General features: G+C 40.9%; 1 protein-coding gene across 1 annotated transcript; it reads right to left on the bottom strand.

The window, feature by feature from the left end:
* Positions 1-6501: 6501 nt before the first annotated feature.
* POLR2M (RNA polymerase II subunit M) lies at positions 6502-12789 on the bottom strand. The gene is made up of 4 exons (XM_026060868.1): positions 12578-12789; positions 11746-12441; positions 10830-11052; positions 6502-9835 (listed from the first exon to the last, which is right to left on the bottom strand). The coding sequence occupies exons 1-4, from the start codon at positions 12649-12651 to the stop codon at positions 9698-9700; spliced, it is 1131 nt and encodes a 376-aa protein (XP_025916653.1). The 5' UTR covers positions 12652-12789; the 3' UTR covers positions 6502-9697.
* Between the last annotated feature and the right edge of the window lie 151 nt (positions 12790-12940).

The raw sequence follows: 12940 nt of genomic DNA, 5'->3' as shown, positions 1-12940 counted from the left end.
GTTACAAGAACTTTTGCTTAATAGTCACAATCTACATTTTCCTCTTAGTTTCATCCGTTCAACTTTATTCCTTGTCTTTCCTCAAACGTATCTCTCTGAGTAATAATCCTCTAAATAATTTGTCTTCCTCCTCTGCGCTCCTACAACAACGAATAGATTAAATTGTCTGAACTGTAACACTACAAATTTCCAGTGCATAGTTCTAGCAATAAGGAATTAGGTATTCTAATAAATACAAGGTTATAAGTAGGAGAAATGAATTACCAAGCTATAGATCAATGAGCAAAAGGTGAAACTGCCAAAGAGATGCTCTTATTAGATTATCAGACTCAAGGCTGATATATAGCTTTCATTGTGCTTCCTTATCCATCATTTTTATAGTATGAAGAAAAGGTTACAAGGCACAGATTGCCTTTTTTTTTTAATTAACATGGAAGTTTTAGACAGGCTTAGATCAGGATAACCAGGATAGGTAGTAATTTTTTCCAAACAAGAAAACAGAAAACATTTTAATCAATCTGGGAGAACTGTAATAGTACTGAACAAATTCCCATCAGAGTCTATACAATACTGTTGTCTACCTGCAGCTGCCTAATCTGCATGCCTAGGATTTGCCCAGAAACAACAACATGCTGGGGAGTAGCTCTGCCATGAGCCAGCCATGTGCCCCAGCAGCAATGGGGCCAACAGCATTGGTGCTGTGCATGCAGGGGCACGGCCAGTCCATCAAGGGGAGCCATTACTCCTCTCTGCTCAGCACTTCTTTGACTGCATCTAGAATACTGCATCTGGCTTTGGGCCCCCAAAGCAAGAGCGAATTTGCTAAACTGTACCGAGTTCAGCACAGGGCCGCCAAGCTGCTGGGGCTGCAGCACAGGCCCAGTGAGGAGAGGCTGAGGGCACACGGCTTGCTCAGCCAGGAGAAGGGGACCCAACAGCAGCCCCCCAATGCCTATGAGGACCTCATCAGGAAGACTGAGCCAGGCATAACTTGAAACAAGAGAGGTTCAGACTGGGTATAATAAAAAACTTCTTCCCCTGGAGGCCAGTCAAGCATGGGAACTGACACCCAGAGAGGTTGTGCTGTCTCTGTCCTTAGAGGTTTTCAAGACTGGGCTGGAAAAAACCCTGAGCAACCTCCTCTGGCCTCACAGCTGACCTTGCTTTGAGCAGGGATTGGACTAGGGCCCTCCTGAGCTCCCTTCCACCCCAAATTCACCTATGAGCCTAAGCCAGACTCGGACTTACTAACCTTAACAGTTAGTACAGGAGGGACTTTCTGAATTGCATGCAAACACCATTCTGCCTCTTCTAGCTCGGAAAGGGATGATGATGCAGAGGTCAGGCTAAACCAGTTGTTCCCTAAAACTTTTTTAACCTGTTGGTATAGCGTAACTCAACCAGCGGTTTAACAACACTGGCAGCGAGTCTACACAAGTGCTTCTACTAGTGGCAGCCCAGGCAGGAAGCTGTAGGGACTTGTGCTGATGCTGGCAGCCTGGGCTGTGGGGAAGCATAAATTAAGCTGAAAGTGGCACTGAAGATTACTCCTAAATTCTCCTCACCAGAATCCCTCAGCTTGTCCAGGTTCCCTGGCAACAAAGATACAGATTGTGTCAAAATAAGAAAACAAAAGAACATGCATGAAAACAGTCATCCTAATGTGTAATAACTCTGCAACCTCAGATTCATTACTCCTGAAATAAGTCATGTTGCAGTTATATTCCACACTAGAGGCTTTGCTAAGGCATATAAAGTTGCACAGAAACAGAGAGTGCATTTACTAGCCATTCCCTTGTCACAGTTGTATTATCAGGACCACATCTGGATTGCAACTAGTGTTTCAGTCTTTTAGCTTTATTGTTATCTCTCTTAAATACTTCAGTACCTCTAAACATCTCTTAACTGTCTGTAAAGGGATACCATGTTCTTAGCAGTATCACATGCTCCAACATTAAAAAAAGATAAGGAAAAAATCTTTAAAACTATTGAGAATAACTTTTAAAAGCTATTATTTGTAATCTTCTTTTCAGCACAGTTTAAGTGGTTTCCATAGCTGGAATGAATTACAGCGCACTGCCAGGATTTCCAGCAAAGGCCCTTCCACCCCAGGAGAAGTTCAGTTGCATTCTGCTTTAATGGCTCTTGGCAAGCTTGCACTATTGTTTTTGTACAAACAGAAGTAAATTTGATATAAATAAAAATTTGAACTTTATGTGAATGAAGCAAACATCAAATTCCTTAATCTTCAAAAGAAATTCTATCCCTGAATAATTAACTATGATATATTTATAAAACTAGAATAATTGAAAACAGGATTCTAAGCTGATTCATGTAGACTGCGCTGAAATATTTATTATTGCAAGTCCAGAAGATCTGTCTGGATTTTGTCACTGGAAATGTCTAAACTCAGTGTCCAGATGTTTATTTAAGTTGCTCCCACATAGTTCTAATGTCAATTACCAGAGGTTATCAGAGAGCATCACTGTGTATCTTCCTTGACTAATATTCTCATTTCTTCTGCATCTTTGATGTTTTCTTTCACTAAAATTCCTGGCTCACAGCCACAAAAATCTGCTGTGCAGGCAAAAAACTGGTCTGCAGACATGACATATGACGACGCCCTATGTCTGTGCAAGGATAATATTTATCATCAGCTATCATTTAAGCAGTACTATAATCAGTACAATGCCAATTTAAAGCAGCTCAGAGAAATACATGTGAAACCAAGGAATGAGAACTTCTAACCAATATGAAATAACTTGGGTCAGTGAAGAAAATATTATTACATTTAGTGAAGATTTCGTGAATCTGTATTTTTTTTTTTCCCCAAGAGAATGCAGAGGGAAAGCCAATGACAAAGTAATTTCACACGTAATTACAAAATGGAATTGATGGATCTGCAACTCTGGAAACCACAAATACACTGAGACTTTTATAGAAACCAGGAGACAACACAGGACACTCATAACAGTGACTTAAACATAACGAGCTTCTCACACAGTCTGCAAAAACTTTACTATGTCCAAATGCAAATAGTTGGCTAACACAGCTCATTTATATATGCCTCATTTATATATACCCCCAAAACTAGCTGGTTCATTTGGTTTATAGGCAAATTCCGGAAGATGTATTTTTAAAGATTTGCAAGACAACAGTAGAAAATCAATGCCAATTCAATGCAAATGGAAGTAGGGATATAAGATGGTTGAGGAAAATAGTCCTGATACCACTTCATGTTTTCATATTAGTACCTAAATATACCAGATTCCTCTCTTGATGAGCAATGTTACTCATTTTAGTTCCAATCAATCATTAAGAGTTAAGACACCTGAGGATTTGAATGGCTAATGCTCTAAATGACTTGGAAATCTAAATCTCATCTATTATGTAATTTACTTCTCACCTTTCACTGCCAGTTTGGGAAGGATGTATCCAGCTACCAGATAATGCCCTGACAGCGAAGCATTCAGCCTGCCTGGGAGTCGTTCTCCCTTACCGAGGTCTTCTACAAATGGTGTCATCGCACCTCCAGATTCAGTTGCGACTCTGTGTGCCCAATGAAAAATCCCATAGCTTCTTGCAGAATGGCAAATTTTGTCACAGAATTTGTCTTCACTGCAGTACAGGCTGCATTCAAAACTTGCATTCCCAGTGACAGCAAGGGTGGTGATGTAGATGATAGCTTCAATTCAGAGATGAGTGTAGGAGATCACATGCTATGATAACCAGAGCTGGTGTACTCCCACCACTGTCTGACTGGTCTTTGAGTAAATTAAACATATATGTTACTAGCATCAAGTAACAATTGAGAATGCATTTTTCAAAAGCAAGAACAGAAGAAAAGTATGGACAGAAATTTTGCAACTGAAATTTCTATTCAGCAGAAGTTACCAAAGAATATCTCCTACCACGTGCTCAACTTTAGAGATTCAGCCAGACCTTGGGCTGCAGCTACTTGCCACATTACACCATTGCCTTGATCTAATAAGCAACTACATTAATACCAGCTGTGTGGACAGAAGGATGAAATATGAACATGTTCATTAAGCATCACAGCCCCACTGATCTCCTTCATGAGATCAGTGGAGATTTGCCAATTTGCACATGATGCAATTATGGCCCCCAATATTAAATCTGAAAGGAAAGCAGCAAGGGTGTCATGTGGTACAAATTCGTATGAATTTCCCTGTAAGAAATATCTCTTATACTTAATGCCAGAGGACATACTTGCTCATATTCAAATGACCAAAAAATGAAATACTTAGTTCAATGATTCTGGCAAGTTAAAAATAAATTTGCCTCCCATACACATTTCACTGTGCTCGTTTGTGTCATTTCCTCATTCAGTAATTGGGTCACAACTCTTATTCACATATTCTCTTGCACATGGAGATTAAACAAAACACAGAACCAGTATTCCAGTTCACCAGAGCACTTACATGCACACAAATATTCCTAGAGGAATCAAGCTCCAACTTCAGTACATGCCTTCATGCTTCACCAAATCAAGGGCCAATTTAGTAAGATCTTGATAACCAAACAATCAAAACAGTTGCTTGAAACAAGAGATCACTCAATGTCTGTAAAGCTTTGCATGCACACGGAATAACAATTACAGTATTTACAAGGGAGTCAAAGGGCGTTAGGCACTCGTATCCCATGGAAAGTCAACAGGAGTATAAAGCGTTTGGACTGCAGTCAGCTAACATTTGCCTGCCACGGTGTCAGCAGTGACACAGCACGGCACGAGTGTGAGAAGAAAACACAACCACTAGCCTACTGAAAAAAAATTACCACAGCAAAATAAATGTTGATTTCAAACAAGCTAGCTTTTCTACTTCCCTTTCCCTCCCAGATCGTGGGAGTTCACAACCCAAACCCAAACCTTAGGAAAATCTCAGTGGTAATCCCCACACATACTATCCTAACAGCAGTGGCCTTGCAAGAAAATGTGAACCACAAACTCCGAAAAAGCACAGTTCAGTTCCCACCTCCCTGGAAAAAGACCACACCGTGCAAGTCCCACTTCCCCAAACCTTTGTCCTTACAAGACTCTCTGGAGAAATTATAGTTCCTTCCTATACTGCTCAGAAAAAGAAGCAAGGCTGGAAAAGTTGGGAAATGCCACCTTTTATGACAGCAGAGTCCTAGGGTAGGGCATGGCATCTTCCAATGCAGGACTCTCATTCCCAGTCCCTTTTATGCCATTTATTTGGCACAAAAGGCCAAGAATTCACTGCAATTCCCCTGGGCAAGGGCTCTCCTTACTGGCACTAGCTTGTTCGAGGCAGATCATGAGCTAGGTGCAACTCACATTAGCCCAAAAACATTCTGAACAGGATTACACTAAGATCACTTCCACTGGCAAAAACCAGCACAGCAACACAACTGCGATGACAACCAGCCTCCTGGATCCAGGGAACTGTCACTGCAGTGGAGGTGCAGAAATTGAGCATCCATATCTCTTCCTACAATTCAGCCTAGTCAGGTCTTAGCTCCCCCCCAAGCCTGCGAAAGGCTGCCAGCTTGTGGTGCTTCTGTGACATGGAAACCATCTGCGAGTTCCACACAGGAACCCCGTCCACTGAGTAAAACCAGCTTTTGTCATGGCTTTCCACACAAGTTTAGTGTCTCTAATCTGCAGAGCCTTTAACTGACCCCTGAGAGAGCATCCCTGTGGCAGGTTCAGAAATTGCACAGCACAGAGCTGTGCTGCTTAAATTCTCTTAATTTACAGGCCCCATATCCTCCACATAGGAATCTGCAGCTTACTGACACTGCCAGTTTTGATTGCATGACCCTCAGAGGCAGTTCACAAACCATCAGACTTAAAACTACTAACACAGAACTACTGATCTATCAGTTAGATCTAACTCCAGAAAAACAGGGGACACTTCTACATCTTTTCTGTCCTTCAGTCACTCATATTCTGAGAAAATAATAAAGTACAGCAGCATTTAGGTTTTCCTTCTTTCAAATGTTATTTCCCAGAAATTTAACATAACTTTCAGGTTGCTGATTCCTTCAGATCATGTAGCAAAGCTGGCAAACCAGACTGCATGTTTTTTCACTAGTTAAAGGTTACTGTTGCAGACAGAAACTCAGCAAGAGCCAAAAGGTATTTTGCCTCTGTGCAATTTGTGGATCAGGCACTCCTACCATGTTTTACACTAGGCAAAAATCAAGAGACTACAGCTGCTGCCTCTCCTAGATACCTGCCTCACATACTATAGCTCTCAGACTTGTGGCATGCCATTTAAGATCTGTCTCTGTGCGATCTTTCACACCTGTGTGATTGCCCAGCTTTGGATCTTAGAGATCTTCTCATTTATTTACCTTCCCACAAGTTTTCCTTTCCTATACAGCAATTGTTTCCTAACTCCGATTCCAGTGTTTTCCTTGCTGAGCACTGAAACAAAAGGTTCTGATTTTCCCCAAAATTTGACTTCAAACACTATTAAAGCAAAATATTATTCACACAAGGAATTACTTCAGAAACACATTTTAAATTCTTTATTTTCTATTAGGTTAATAGTCCACTCCAATAAAACAGAGCAAGCTCCTCAATTCTCAAGGTATATTTTGAAATGTTCTCGAACTGGAGAACTGTGAAATACACAACAGCAATACCATACTTGATCAGAAACTTAATTCAATATGACTAAACCATTCCAGGATTCACCCTCTTCCTCTCTAACCTATTTCAAACCTTTGAATTGCACATCCTCCTCATCATGGGACCTGTTTCTTTGCCTTCTTATCACTGCCAAGATCTTAACTCAAAGGGACATGTACATACCTGTGCTCAAAAGCTGGGACCAAGGAACTCCCAAGAAAGCCTCCTTCAAATAATAACTTAAAATTTACACCTTAAGCTTGGTTTGGCATTCACACAGCACTCCTATCCATGGGGCCTCCCGCAGCACTTTGCTGAACAGCTGCTAACGGCATAACAAGTATTAATACACTTCACCTGTTACTACAGTGAAGTTATTTCTTAGGGGGAAGTTTGCCCTTTCAGGATATCCACTTTGGCAAAGTCCCAACATGCCAAATGCTGTCGAAACATGGATCAAGAAAACTGCCTCTGCTTCAAGAAGTTTAGAAAGCAAAAATAAGCCTGGAAAGCACATGGAAAAGAACATATTTTAGTTAGCATGAGAAGGCAGTGGTCAGCAGCAGCCTAAATCAAGCTAGCCTTCAGCAATCTGGAAAATTAATTCTTAACTTTATACCTTTGCGTAAATTCCTTAAGCACAAAAGAGCCAACATGGAAAAACCACACGTACTAACTTAAAAAAAGTCTGGCAGCACAGTCAGTACAGGGACAAGGGTGACCGCCTTAACAAGGTGGAGAGAAGCAAGTAGGCCTAGAAGTGGTAACAACTTGTGCTTCATGCATCAGCGAAGGGAAAGCCAACAGACTTCTCAGGCCTGCTGTCCTTAAGCAGTACAACAGGCTGAAAGAACGGGAAGGCTGATGACAAGGCACAGCTGGACTAATGGGTGGTAGCATGAACAACGGCAATCTGAGAGGTGAACTGTACCCACAGGAGAGAAGAGTGCTCCACCAGCCTGTGGAACCAGAGCCACGCGCAAGGAAGAGACTGAGGAGAGAAATGCATGCAATTGAGGGATCAGACAGGCCACCAACATGGACTCCGACGCATGAATGTGAATGACTGAAAATTTGGAAAATATCAATACTTGCAAAGACAGTTGACAGTGAGAAGTTGAGAGGATGAAGCAGGAACACAAAAGCAACAACAACAAAAAAAAAAAAAAAACAGGAGAAAGTGGGAAAGAGGAGGATATAAGGCCTGGAAGCAGTAAACACCAGCACGTCTCAAACCAAGATAGGAAATGAGAAAAGGAAGCCTCAGGAGGAGGGCAGCTGCAGGAAAAACCACAAATGCACTCATGTCTCTGCAAGATATCCAAATGACCAAGATATATAGGTGTCCAGGTGCACAGCTGGTATTTAGATGGAGTTGCAGAAAGCAAGAGGAGGCAGCAATGGAAGGAGGATGCGTGAGAGGTGGCAGAAGTTAAATGCAGACACAGGGAACAATATGCGAGATGATAAGGGATAGGTGGTGTATGGATGAAGAATATGAATTTGCTCTTGCAAGAGGGGAGAAGAGACCTATGAGGAGAGAGGAAAAGCAGACAGCTCATGAAAAGCCAGTGGTTAATGAGAAGGAGGAACCAGTGAGAGGAAAGGGTACAGGAGACAGGCATCACACACATGAAACAGACGGCCTAGTCTAAAAATGCCACAGATTATCTTAGCAGCAGCTCTGCCTGCCAAACTGCATTGCCAGGACAGGGACTGTACCACAGGGACTGTCTGGGAGAGTTTATGGAGCATTTGGGAAAGAGTAACTGTCTGTTAGCAAAGTGCTGGTGATGGTGTTAGCTGCTTTATACCCTCGAGAAATGGCAGAAAGACTCTCATTCCACATTTCCAAATGACACTGTGCAGCTTTTTGAATGACTTGCATCTGGAACACCCTTGGTTTCCAGAGACACCCTTCCTGCAGGAAGACGTACTCATCCGAGGGCCTTGCCCACACTGCTGCTGCAGCTTCTCAAAAATCAGGCTGTATAAGGAATCTCTGGGGTTTGTTTTTTAAAACTGAAACAAACTCATAATAGGGTTGGAATATATCATCATGATTCAAATCCTAGTCAACAGCGGAATATCATTGTGAAATACTTTTCAGTTGTGTTCCTCATCTTTCAAACTTTGCAATAAAAGGCAGAAAATATTTTTGTTAAGAAGAATTTTATCCTCAAAGAACAGCAAAACCTGCAAAATTCACAGGACTTATTTTCTCCAAGAAAACCACAGGATGGATCTCTGTTAATTTACATCATCAGACTATGAAAAAATAGTATTCCAAAGTTTGAAACCAGTGTACAAAAATAAGGAAAAACACCAAGGCCTTTAATAAAAATATTAAAGTCTTCAGATTCATCTGACCTCTTGATGTGCTTTGCAATAATCACCAAGAATGAAACAGCAGAGTCCCTTAAAGTCCAAATAGAATGAGTTACAAAATAACTTGAAATTCTTACCTATTTACAGCACAAGGGCAGAAAGTGTTATTTTAGGGTATGGGCACAGAAACAACCTCTCACGTGGTAAGAAGGTAACTTAACAGCCTAACTTATCATGTATTTATCATAGCTGTTCATGCATACATTTTCCCCACATGGTAAAAGCAAGATAATCTTAAATAGATGATGCCTCAATAAAAGAGGTGCCTCACATTTATACAAGACAAGCGTTCATAAGTAAAGTTTCCATGGGGCACCTTAGCTTACTTTATGGACATGCGTGTCGATGCCCTTTGTAAGTGTATTTTTCCCAAATGAAGCCTTCTCTTGTAGATGATTCATCATAGGCTGCAAAAGTGTATTAAGGAGCTCCCTTTGCCAAAGCTGAAAACTACCTATTGGGCTTTTCACAGGGTTTAACTGCCCCAAGTGCTCTGAAAAGAGACTCCAAATAACACTAAAGTTTATATTCTTATAAGGTTTATGCTGAACCCTTCCCATAGCTGTAATGTTATAGTTTTAAGAAAAAAACGACTAGGTCAAGAATTTTCATTATCCAGGTTTGGGGTTTTAAGAAGTGCTGCATAAAAGATCAGTTACGTGGCTTATCTTCAGGCATCCCTTCTTGAATTCAGTCCTCTCCTGAAACATAATCTTCATCTCTCACTTCTCTGTATTGCATTGAGGCCTCCCCCTCTGGTTCAAACCTGATCATTTTTATATTCAATCTTTCCGCAAGCTTCTGTGCTGCAAGTTTGGCTTGCATTTCCTATTTAAAAAAAAAAAAAAAAGCATTCATTTGTCATTTTTACCCTTATCATCACAAAAATTTTCTAAAGGAAAAACTTGTCATAATAATAATATTAGTAACTCTAGAGTGGTCTTAAGTTAAATTTCTAATAATTATTGAAAAAAACTAAATTTCTTTAAATTTAATACATAACTGTGCTATTAATTTTTGAAGACCTTTTTATGTGAGTTGAAATTCCCTGCGCAGCAGGCCTCATCTGTGATACATGAATGTCAGCCCTAACAGAACAAAATCAGTCCACAGAGGAGAGCAGCCATGCACAGTAACTGTGTAGCCAAGAGCGATGCCTGTCACTCAGCAAGCAGTCTGTTTCCATTTTCCAAATGAATTACCTCCCTTCAAGCGCCAAGACGACTAAATTAGCAGGTGCTTGAAAAATGATAAGCGGCAACAAACACACTTACAGAAGTGTCTAGTTTAAACATTAGCTCAGCACCATGGCAAGTCCATATCAAAATGCATTATAGTGGAATTCAGCATGAAATTTCCTTAACTTTAAAGAACTTCAGAACTCAAGATATTTTATGCACAGAATAAACTAAGTCAAGTGTACCTACCTGCATGTTTTAGCAATACCAAACACTAATATGCCTTCATTTTATGCCTTCATTTATGCAAGGGCTGTAAACTCTTTAAAAGATAATAGGCAAGGCACACATTTGAATTCTTAGTCAGAGGTGAAGCGACTGCAATGGAGTTAGCATAACTGCACACAAAGAATAACGCCAGATTTTGTTTAATGTATGAATAGCAGTTTCAGAAGGGATTAATTCATCATTTAAATATATCATTAAAAGAATCAAATACAAGAAAAAACACCTTTCCTCGCAAGGCCTGGAAATCTCAGTTTCATCATTAAACTCATCAGTATCAAAAGACACCTTTATGCTTTCTTTTTTAGAAGCGGTCCCAATTATATAATTACTTTTCAGACCAAGTGTTAAATACATACCTCATAAGCTTCTTTTTGCTGTATCTGAATTGCTATGGACTCCTCTATAGATAACAACTTAGCAGGAGCATGATGAAGTGGTGGTAGCCGAGCTGCTGTAATGTCATTCAAATGTTTCTTATCTCTAAGTCGTCTTTCTTCAGTGGTAATGGGAGAGCCAAATCCCCCAGGTGACTGACTGGATGAGGAACCAGGCGATGATCCGCTTAGCTCTCCTGATAATCTATAAGTGATAAAATATACAAGTTGTGAACCAAATTTGCAACACGAGGTTGAATAACTTCAGTCCTGAAACCATGTTCCTCTCAACATGTAAGAGTTGAAAAGTTTAAAGAGCATGTCAAGCGTTATGACACCATGTACAAACTAAGAACAAGCAGTACTTTGAAAAGCTAAAAAGATGAATCTTCTCATCATTCAGTCAGACATAGTTTCTCTGCAGAGAGACAATGCCACAAGTTACTGCTGATAGTGAGCAGAAAAGCACGTCAATTAAGTAGCATACATGAAAGAGCAATATCTTGAGAATCAAGGAAAGTATAAACTTGCTGCTATCCATACAGGGTGAATTGTAACTTCCGTAGTGGTGGAAGAAAAGCAAAAGCCAGCTACTATCAAGGTTGTATGTAATCCACATGAAAGTTCTGCCAATTGTTTAGTAGTTTTGTAGCTCAGGCTAAGAAATTCTGTGAAGACTTGCACTTTTTTTTAAAATGGGTAGAATTAGACCACTGCTCAATATTTAGATTCTGTACTTAATGCTGAAAAGCGAATACATTAACATAGCGTGTCATATGACTTTAAATCTCTGTAATCACCACAAGAAAATAAACCCACCATGCTTCTTCTGTATAATTTCCAATTTTATACAAATCAATTATTTCACAAAAAAGAAAATCTATTCTGTAATACTTACATATTTGTTTTAAATTTGTTTTTCTTAATGATTGGGTTCTTGGCTCTAGACTCTAGAACTTCAACATAATGCGGTGTCTTGGTATGCAGGCTGCCAAAGATACTGCCCTTATATTTAGCGACATTCTGCTCTTTCTCCAATACTTTTTCATTATTTTCCCCATCTACAATTGTAACTTTTTGAAAGGCATCAACCAGCATGTCTTTGTTACTGTCCAAAGCACCTGCACTTTCTGTACCATCCTGAGAACTAATCTGAGATATCTGCTGATCATTTTTCAGATGACTGCTTGTGGCGGACTTGGAGCTAATTTCGCAAAAATGATTCTGATCTTTTATAGCAGTCTTTACTTCATCATTTTTTCTCTGAGTCCTCTGATTTTCAAAAGCCGTATTTGTGGCAGCTTGCTGAGTACATTCTGCCTTCTGTCTTTGGGAAGCAATCTTAGAGACTTCTTTAATATTAGAATTTTCATTAAAGTCAGAGGAATCTTCCTGGCTGGGTATATGCTCGTTTAGGGCAACTTGCTGCTTGCTCTTATGAACCTCCTCCTGCTTCGCCTGGAACTCCAGCCTGACAGCGGACAACAGCTCAGCTGTCTTCGCTAATTCTTCCTCTTGTGAAATGGCAAGTGTCAGCTTTTCAACAAAATCGGAGATCTTCTTACCCTTATCTGGAAGCCTACCAATAAATTTCCTAAAAGAAAATAAATAAGTTACATAAAAAGGTATAAACAATCCTATTTCAATCGGACAGACAGACATACGCAACTGTTTCATTAAAGCAGTGAATGCTGCAGGTTCCTCACTGTAACCGTAAGCTTCATCGTTACCTATTAGGCTTCTGAAGGCTGAAGAGGCGCAAAGCGCTTCCAATCTCAGATACGTGCTTTGATAAAGGCAGCATTGCCTTTTCCTGCTCAGATAGGGAACTGCTGCTCCGAGCGGTGCGGCGTGCAAACGTTTTCCTCCAGCGCTTGCAGCGCGGCGGGCAGCACCGATCCCCCGCGCGCAGGAACTGCTGCTCGCCCGGTCATAACTGCTCGGTTTTTCTGCGCACATCCACCCCGCGGAGCCGCCGCCGCCGCCGCCAGGGCGCCCCGCGGCCCCCGCTTCCGAGCGGCCTCGCGCCCCCCGTGCGAGTCACGCACCGGTCCCGAGCAGCGCGGCGCTGCCAGAGCCTCCTGCGGGCACAC

Source organism: Apteryx rowi, unplaced genomic scaffold, assembly GCF_003343035.1.
Source record: "Apteryx rowi isolate R43461 unplaced genomic scaffold, aptRow1 scaffold_172, whole genome shotgun sequence".
NCBI classification, from domain to species: Eukaryota; Metazoa; Chordata; class Aves; order Apterygiformes; family Apterygidae; genus Apteryx; species Apteryx rowi.
This window is presented reverse-complemented; position numbering and strand designations above follow the sequence as displayed.